At 37.6% G+C, this 10,396-nt stretch overlaps 1 protein-coding gene across 1 annotated transcript; it reads left to right on the forward strand.

Moving 5' to 3' along the window:
- The first annotated feature begins 2,261 nt into the window (after positions 1 to 2,261).
- Positions 2,262 to 9,805, forward strand: LOC113235812 (cationic amino acid transporter 4). The gene is made up of 7 exons (XM_026471717.1): positions 2,262 to 2,343; positions 4,437 to 4,576; positions 6,988 to 7,236; positions 7,359 to 8,338; positions 8,445 to 8,661; positions 8,913 to 9,074; positions 9,500 to 9,805. The coding sequence occupies exons 2-7, from the start codon at positions 4,438 to 4,440 to the stop codon at positions 9,724 to 9,726; spliced, it is 1,974 nt and encodes a 657-aa protein (XP_026327502.1). The 5' UTR covers positions 2,262 to 2,343; position 4,437; the 3' UTR covers positions 9,727 to 9,805.
- Positions 9,806 to 10,396: the final 591 nt, after the last annotated feature.

The raw sequence follows: 10,396 nt of genomic DNA on the forward strand, positions 1-10,396 counted from the left end.
CTTGATTCATTCATTTGTTTAAAATTGAACACGCCATCGGTAGTGAATCGTGCTGAAGATATCCCATATCAAATTCGCATGCTGACAGTGGGTTAAAATCATAGTTATAAATAAATCACAAAAAAATTTAATCACTGTAAATAAAATAGCATAAAGAAATGTACGTTGACATGGCACGTTCCGCTATGTCAATATACTTAGAGGTCATATACATGTATGTATTTAGCAAACAAGCGCGAGTATTATTACTCAGTATCGTCGTCGAAATGAATTTTCCTATTTATAAACGTGCTATTTTGGTGCCCTTGTAAAGGGTCAAGAGTACGTCAAACTTGAGAGTTAAGATTGAAATTTAACTCTATACGGCATGAATACGATAAGTTCGGTCAGAAGTTTTTTATGATTTATAAGAAAATAAGTACGCATTTCACCTCCATCTCATCTGATACAAAGCTACTCTGAGGTCAACGATGTAGCATGCACACTTAAATAATGCCTATTCACTCACGCCTTGAAAAGGTCCAGCGTTCGGAGAACAAGTCTACAGGCAGGGAATTCCACTCCTTAGCTGTTCGCCATATAAATGTGGAAGCGAAACGCTTCGTGCGAATCTTTGAAATATCCACAACACAGGCGTGGAACCTCAGCCTACGTCTGGCTAGACGTAGCCCCACAATGATGAAGTGGGCGGATAAAGGTGGAATGAAATCATGCAATTCCAGCTCATACTCTCCGTGCTTTAAATATATATATAGTATATAATACAATACTGATAAGCAGGCAACTTTACGGCGGTGTTCAAAGTCCTCAAGCGCGATGTTCTCTTAAGAAAAAAAGTTAATTTTAACTGACTTCGAAAAAAGGAGGAGGTGCTCAATTCGACTGTATTTTTTTGTATATGTTACGCGATTACGCCAAAATTTGTGGACCGATTTCGATGATTCTTATTTTGTTGGAAAGGGAATATATCTCAGGAGTGGCCCCATTAAAATTTCAAGAGAATATTCCACCTCCAAGGCTAACAAATTAGGGGATGAATCCGGTTTTTTTGGATTTCACCCACTTTCCGCTATATATATTATTTGCCCTAGAAGGAAATCTTGCCTGCGTAACGTCAGAATACAGTGTTATACTGTCACTAGTATAACACTGTGCTACACGATATTAAGTTATATGATTTTTTCCGTTTTCATTTTTTTCTTCAAAAATCCGCCGTATTACTTCGAGATTAGTACACCAGCGGTTGCTTTAGTTGTCTTCTACCCTTCTACCCTAATGGTGCGTTTCCACGAGCCGTGATGTCAAACGCACCGTATGGGCGAGCTCGCGAAAAGCCGAGTGGATTATTATAAAATATGATTTATTACATGTTTATCCGGGCGAAAATTACTCAATAAAAAAAATGTTTTCTCTGAAACTATAATAATAGGTACGTATATTTGTCCGGTGCGGTCTTCTACTCTGCATTTGCATTACCTAGTTCAAACTATAGAAGTCTGGAAGAAAAAGGACATATTACAAAATTGGCGTTTAAAACACTGTGTGTACGTGAATTATTCAGCCTCACGGGAGAAGGGTTTGTGGGGTCTGTCATGAGTCTGACTATCAACCTTATATGCATTCTTGTAGTTTTATCTGACAGATCTAAACCTGCTTCGACTTTGTGATGAATCACAGATATTGTGTGATGTGTGTATAACATGCAGCCCCACAATATTTTCAAAAGTAGTAATTTTATGGTTCTGTTACTTATTAATTGACAAGAAGTAAATATAATTAGCTCAAACGTACGAAGTAAGAGAACCCTAAAATAAATTTCAAAAATTCGTCCTGAAATATAATTTTTAATATTATCTATCATTGTGCAGAATTTACCCAGATACATTTTTATTACATGTAATTTTTTTCGGTTTAAGACTTACTTAACTTTATTCTCATACGAATTTACAATTAACTTAAATGAGAACTAGGGACTAATTAAACATTAATAAATATATTACTTAAACTATTGTTTACTTACAAAGAACAAAAAGAAATTAGGTTAATAATATAAATACGTTGCAATTACGTTTCTCACATAGTTTTTTTTTTATTTTCATAATATTGAAATGTTGTCCAGTTCTGAATTATATGAAACATATTTATTCCGTTTAAATATGCAGCGAAGGATTTAATGAAGTCGTCATCGCAATTTTTCTGACGTTTCCACTTGCAATGCCCAATGTAAATAAGGTTGTTTGAAAGAAATCGATTAGATGCGCGCGCACCCAGCCTGAAACAAACCTCCATTTAGTGGGGCAGTCTTTGCAAAATATCGTCAGCTGAACTCGATTAACTTATCAGGTATTTAACACTTAGATTAATTAATATATATATACATCAAATGAACGATATGCACGATAACAAATGTTATTGTATTAACTACTTTGGATACCCGATTTTATTTTAAGGTGTATACTTATAATAAATACGTTTGCTTGAAGTAGCTCATTCTTAGTGGAATAATTTTATTGTTATATGTAATTTTAAAATAAAAGTGTATATTTCTGTCGAATGAGACTTTATCCTTACAATGTCTCTATCGTTTAGTAAATTGTTACCTGTGCTGGATTGACTGTTCAATTATTTGCACATGTCTAGGAAAAGTTCAAAATTCTGTTAGGAGCTTACATTAATTTTTACTCTTCATGTTTTGATAGAGATAACATAAATACGCAATCCATAGCAGGTATTAGCTTTTTAATGCAGCCAAATTAAGTTAATAATAATATTTATTAATGAAAAACATGAATGAATTACTAACTGAGTGTAGAGTTCCTTTGTCGAAATTATATTATTCTGTAAGTATTTTACATTTTTATCCCAAAACAGAAAATTTTCTAACATTTTTAAATGAAACTAGGGTATAAGCTCCACATTCTGCAGAATAAGTATATATTTATGGGACATTTGATGCAATTCCACTATTGATGTCATACTTTTTTGGGTTAAAAATTATTTTTGGCCTTTACTTTGGACTCTACAGTCTGAGGACCCCCAAGTTGACAACTAGACAAAAAATAGTAGGTCTAATTTTCATCATGAAAACAAATATTCCACTTGATTTTCATGCGACTCTTGATCTCAGATACAAGGTTAATTTGACCTTGTACCGAATTATAGACTTCTCAATAATAATTATAATTCATGTATTTTCGTAAAATATGAATGGCTTCGAAGTTTAGACTTAGGAAATTGTACTTCTAACTGTAAAGAAAACGCTACTAAATAAATATTAGACTGCGTTACATACATTGTTCTGATCCCAAAGTAAGTAATTAAAGAACTTGTGTTATGGAAATCGAAAACAACGAACAAACACCCAGAACTGACAGTATAGAAAACTTAGTTTCTACATTGACCCGGTCGGGGATCTTATCCAACTGAAATTCGGTGTACAAGCCACTCGACCCCAGACGGAGAACACTCCTGTTACTGCTTTGCATCTCGAAAGGTACTTACCAGTAATGGTTAAACAAAACTTTTGTTTGTTTTTATGTATGTACCTACCAAAAATTCGTGCTAACAACTAATAACTGATTCCTGAGATGAAAGTTTTCTTAATTTAGAAATTATTATATTTGACATACATTTTATTAAGTAACAATATGTGCCACAAAAATTTTGTTTCTGAAAATAAATATAATAAAATAATAAACAAATGAGGTTATTTAATTAAGTGGTGTAAATCACATTTAATTTTTTTTCTACAATATTACTTTAAATTATACTAAAGTACATAATTTTTATATATTCAAAAGCTATTAACATGTATTGATTGTAGCTATTAAAAAACCAACCCCAAAAGTTAGTTAGTTACATTTACAAATACAATTACTTATTTGCCAAGTTTTATTGAAATCGGTTGCCGGAAAGTGCGCGAAACCGGATTCATCCCCAAGTTTGCCACCTTTAGAGGTGGAATATTTAAATGGGACCAATACTGAAGTGCCTTCTTTCCAACAAAAAAGAATCATTAAAATCGGTTCACAAAATATTAGGAGCTTAGGAGTTACAGCGTAACAAACATACAAAAAAATACAGTCGAATTGAGAACCTCCTCCTTTTTTTAAAGTCGGTTAAAAACGAATTCAGCTAATTTTATCCTTCAGCATCTTTTATGTGCATTTCATAGGGTTACACCACTTTTGCCTCAAGATGGTAGGTCTCTAACCAAATTTACTTCAAAAGGAATGTAGTAGAACCAATGGTACATCATAGGTTGAAATTTTTATGCACATTAATTAGATAACTTGATGCTAGTTACCTTTTAATTATAACAAGAAACATAATAAAGTTACAAGGATCATCGTGGAAATAGGGCCAACATATTAATACAGTAGTTACAAAGTTATTGCTTTTGTGTAATAAACTTGTCATAAAGTCATAATTTTCAGGATGCCTGGCGCCAGGCATAAAATCCTTGGCCATGTACTCTCGGGATTCTGTCACAAGATGAACCGACGCAAACCTCTCTACGGCGAGATGGAGACCCCGCTCAATCGATGCCTAACAACTCTTGATATCACATTACTAGGTGAGTGAATAAGTTTGAAGCGCTGCAGAAACATATTTATCTTAAACCCGTTTCAGTCAATGTAAATGGACTTTATGTGTGTTGTTTTTTTTTCTTTATAATATCTAGTGACGGTACGAACAAGTTGTGCGTCTGATGGTAAACTACACGCCTGTTCATAACAGTTGCAGTGCACTTAGAGTTTTAAATCGCAAAGATCTGAAGGGCACTGCCACTGCGCCCGTGACCCTGAGCCATAAGTTGACAAGTCGCACGTGCTTGTAATTTCACTAGCATTCTTACCCTTCAAAACCGGAACACGTAATGCTAATATTATGTCCCGTCACCCTGAGACGTAAGTTGATAAGTTTCATCTGCCTGTAATTTCATAAGCACAATTATCCTTGGCGGCAGAAATAGGTAAGGTGGCAGTACTTCCCTGGAACTAACTCTTTCACAAGGGGGTGTACTGCTACGATATATATATAGTTATACATATGTATATATTGCTAGCGACAGAAATTATTAATCCAGTAAAGACTTGTTACATCAATTTAAGCTATAATAATGAGTGAGGGAATTTGTCAAATGTGTTAAAGTCTGTGTAGACAGTATCCACTTGTCTACCTTTGTCAATTTCATCAGTAATATCCCACAGAAAAGCAGTCAAATTTGTTTCCACGGATAATCCCCTTCTAAAACCATGTTGCGGTGTTGGACATGACTCGAGAGTAGTGGATAAACCAAAGACTCAAAAATTGTCGACAACACGATATAATAGATATGGGGTGGTAATTTTGTGTCTTTTTGATCCTTCTTTTTGTAAACCGGAATAATTCTCGCCTTCTTCCACACATCAGGAAATTTACCTATCTCTCGAAGAGCAGTCAACAATCTGTGTCAGAAGAGATACTAGGACTGCTACACATCGTCTTAAAAAGTACGGTGGAAGGTATTCCACCATAGTTTTTAAGACGATGTGTAGTAGACGGTAGTATGGACATGCACTTTTGCATATCTAATCTTTTGAGCTTTTTAAGTACGTTAACAAAATTAAATCGGGGGCTGGGCAACTTTGTCCTTTGCACAATTGAACTGATAAAAAATTGACAGCAAACATGTTCGCTTTTTTGGGCCCAGTCTTGGTAGTGATTGAATTTAAGCACATAGAACTTGGTAAAGTCTAAATATCCTTAACTTATAACGCACACACTCAACACAGCCCCGCACTCAACACAGCCCCGCACTAGGGGAAAATCCTGTGTCGCGGGTGCCATGGACACACATAGAACTCCACAAATTACACCTAAATTCACGAGAGAAATAAATGTTGGCCATACATTTGTATGTATTTCTCCCGACTCGGGAATCGAACCTGGGACCTCTGCGGTGGCACTCCGGCGTGGTAACCGCTCGGCCACGGAGGCAGTTAACTTAGAATTTTTAAGTTACTTTTTGCAACAATTCTGTTGTAGCTTATCACATTGTGTAGGGAGTAGGTCGTAATCGAGTTTCTCGCTTGGATTACTTAGTTTCTAGTTAATAATTTTACAAGACTTCTTGAGAACCAGGGAGGATATTTACTGTTTGTAGTCCGTTTCTCAGGAAACTATTAACGATCACTTTAATCACATCACAAAATAAAGAAACCATTTCATTTACAACAGCAGAGTAGTCAAATTCGCAGTTCCAATTGACCATTACAAGGTCAACAGTCACAGCATTATAATCTATTTTGTAAAAATTATAATCTGTACTATCAGTCATTTGCAAAGTAATAGGACAACTTGAGTTTGTAACATTCATCAGCAAATTAGGATGATAGTGATCAATCCTACTAAGTAGATTCTGTGATAAGTCTACATTCACAATCGTTAGTGAACTCAACACAAGATCCAGAATTTTACCGTCGCGATTTATTTTATATCGCGACCACGACTAGTATTTATGTGGTCTGTGATCGCGACCGATACCGTTCTGACGCGTCACGACACGACACGTCAGACAAATGTAAATCCGGCTTTAGACAGTTTGTTTAATTCGTGTAAGTTGCTGCTATTCAAGAAGTTGACCAAAGTACAGCCCATAACATTATTGATACATACTTACTCGTAATTAGAAGAGATGAAACCAAAATTACAGTCTTAAGGAGATGACTACTAGACCATTTTATAGAGCTTTAAATAAAATATAATCAACTACACAACAACAACAAACCAGTATAATCAACTCGTCAATATTATAGACAATACATTGTTCACATTGTGGTGTTTTTTATTAATTCAAGCTTTGCTGGTGAGGGTAAATATTGGTACTGCACAGGGGGCTATCTTCTTCAGTATCTTATTAATTTTAATCTTCATTATTTTACATACTTTTCAAATTTACAATGTTTGTGGCTTCTCACTTAGTTATCCCATCTCACATTTCAGGCGTAGGTCACATGGTAGGCGCCGGTATCTATGTTCTTACGGGCACCGTAGCGCGCCACATGGCTGGTCCAGCAACAGCCCTCAGCTTCTTACTCGCTGGCATAACATCTACCCTCGCTGCATTGTGTTATGCTGAATTCGGAACACGTATACCGCGAGCGGGTAGTGCTTATGCTTATACATACGTAAGCATTGGGGAATTTTGGGCGTTTATCATTGGATGGAATATCGTCTTGGAATATATGATAGGTAAGAATTATTTTCTTTTAATGAAGTAATTATCTGCATACTGCAGCCCGTGGTTTTCTTCTTGGTATTTGCGAGTTACGTCTGACTACACCTACTGATTTTTATTTTGTTTTAACTTCTAGGAGCAGCATCAGTGGCCAGAGCGTGGTCAGGATATTTGGACGCAATGGTCGACGGCGCCATAAGCAATGCTACTATCTCAATTACTGGAGAAATGCACGATTCGTTATTGAGCAGATATCCAGATGTCCTAGCTTTTATCATTTGTATCGTAGCATCCTTAATTTTAGCAGTAGGAGTAAAAACGTCTGCTATCATTAACAACGGTCTCACTATTCTAAATCTTCTTGTGATTACACTCGTCATAATCTTGGGCTTCTACTACGCTGATATAGAAAATTGGTCAGAAAAGAACGGTGGTTTCATGCCATATGGCTTTAGCGGGGTTTTGGCTGGAGCCGCTACCTGTTTCTATGCGTTCGTTGGTTTTGATAGCATATCTGCATCAAGCGAAGAAGCTAAAGATCCTACTCGTTCGATTCCGATAGCAACAATTTTATCTATGGCGCTGGTTGCTTTTGGTTACATTTTGGTTGCTATAGCACTCACTCTCATGGTACCCTATCAAACTATAAATCCTGAAGCTGCACTGCCGGCAGCTTTGGGTGCAGTCCATGCGGACTGGGCTAAATATGCTGTGGCCATTGGTGCCGTGTGTGGCATGACAACCACCTTGCTCGGCTCTTTATTCTCCCTGCCTCGATGTCTTTACGCTATGTCTGCCGACGGTTTGTTATTTGGCTTCCTCAGCGACGTTAATAACAAGTCACAAATACCAACTTGTAATCTAATAATAGCTGGTTTTTCTTCAGCTCTAATAGCCCTATTTTTTGATTTGGAGAAACTGGTTGAATTTATGTCCATTGGGACTTTGTTGGCGTATACAATTGTCAGCGCTGCTGTTATAATATTGCGATATAGACCAAATCAAACTGTGGACGATAGCAGTTTCGGAGCGCCTCCGTTGGAATCACCTGGTGATCGAGAAGATAGTTCCGCGACAGGAACGCCAGGTACTGATGGAGGATCCTCCTCTTCGGAAGTAAGTGTTAGTAAATATTTAACATGTTCAAACCTGATTAAATAAACGAAAAACAAACAGATTTGGAATCATAACTGCGCACCTAATGATTGTTCATAAATTCCAGATGTTCGAAGCTTTAACAGTGGGTCGTCTCCGCGCTCAATACGCGTGGTTGGAACCTTTAGCAGGGGGCAGGGCACCTGGTACAGCGGTGACTGGCTGCGTTTATACCTTCACTATAGCAGCCGCCGCCCTTTGCGCTCACAACCACTTCCTCGCAGAACATGTAGCACTATGGGCGCTATTGCCGGACATTATACTCAGTTTTATAATTTTTGCTTGTAAGTTATTTTATTCTCATCCCGTATTTATATGTTCTTTTGATGCTATGTAAGAAATTTTTGATACATTTGTCACAGCGCAGGACGATAACCCTTTTATTTTATATTACGTATAAACTGGTACATAATTCGGTCTAACAGATCCCATTACCTTTTTTCCACATGTTTTTAGGAACGTCAACAATTGGTTCACAGTTCCAACAAGATTTAACTTTCTGTATATATCTATCCCATTGTCTTGTCTTTTCTAGGTTTGGTAATAATCTGGGCGCACCAGCAGAGTCCCACTCGCATTCCATTCAAAGTGCCGTGGGTGCCTTTGCTGCCAGCTGCCAGCGTGATGCTCAATGTGGAACTCATGGTTAACCTTAACGCGTTGACTTGGGCACGATTTGCTATTTGGATGACTTTCGGTGAGTAGATTTATTACTGTCATTAGATGGATCCGCCAGTCTACTTCAATTAACACTGGATACCGTAGACCAGTTAAAGATAATTATTGCTACATTGAGTTCCGAAAGAGCGTATCTACCTAAATATTATGATTTGATTTGATAGACCTAATATTAGTACGTTTGCCAGCTGTTCCTAAAGTTTCTTATTCGTTCATGATAATGCAACTTACAATACGAATACGAATTAATATTGTTGTGTTTAATCATTTTGACAATTTCAAGAATAATTTGCTTAAATTAGAACTACAGATTTTGGATTTGCTCAAGTTAAAAATCAAAGTTAGATTTGCAACTACAGTTAGCATAATATAATTACGTAAAAGTATGATGGGTATCCTAGCTACAAAGGAAATCTAAACCTATCTTTTTTATTTTCCTTTCAGGCCTACTTCTCTACTTCTTATACGGAATTCATCACAGTAAGCTAGGCGAGGGGGTTACCGGGTTGCTGTCGAGATCTGCAAGTGGCGGTGGACATAGCGGTGGATGGGGCGCAGTAGAGAAAACGAACGCTCTTGCCCGTCGTATCGGTCGTTTAGGTCGCGGTAGTAAGGGTGATGACCGCAAGCCTATCATATGCGACGATGAACTCAATCGACGGGAACCGTGATTTTAAAATGATTGTTGTACTTCGTTAATTGGGTCTCCGATGATAATGAGGCATGTCGCGACGAATATCTTGATTTACTGATAACAATGGCGGCTGGCGACGGCGATAGGGGCGCAATATAAGGGCGCTTTCAAATTAGATGCTTGTAGAAGCGTTGCAGTGGCGTCTGTGGCGCTGCTACAGCGCCACTCTACTTATTTTTATACAATATTTAAAATTAGGGATGCACGATTTTTTCTCTGATTCGATTTTTTTGCATCCCAATCGTCATCAGCTTACACGCATCCATTGCTGGACAAACGCCTCCCCTAGAGCACGCCAACTCTCCCGGTCTTATGCCGCCCGCATCCAGCCACTGCGGGCCACCTTGCTCAAGTCGTCCGTCCATCTTGCCGCAGGGCGTCCTACACCCTACCGCAGACATGCTCGGCCCACTGCCACTTAAGCTTACCAATTTTGCGAGCTATGCTGGTCACTTTAGTTCTCTGACGTATCTTATCTCTCTTGTTAGGGATTTGGTCCATCAGAGAAACCGCGACCTTGAATTTGTGGATGAGGCCTGTTGTTAATGTCCACGTGTCGGCTACGTAGAACATAATTAGTAGAACGCACTGGTTAAATGCCTTAGTTGTTAGGCTTTGTGGGATTGACGACCTGAAGACGTGGCTAA

Source organism: Hyposmocoma kahamanoa, unplaced genomic scaffold (genome assembly GCF_003589595.1).
Source record: "Hyposmocoma kahamanoa isolate Upper Pololo Valley unplaced genomic scaffold, ASM358959v1 88, whole genome shotgun sequence".
In the NCBI taxonomy this organism is placed as follows: Eukaryota; Metazoa; Arthropoda; class Insecta; order Lepidoptera; family Cosmopterigidae; genus Hyposmocoma; species Hyposmocoma kahamanoa.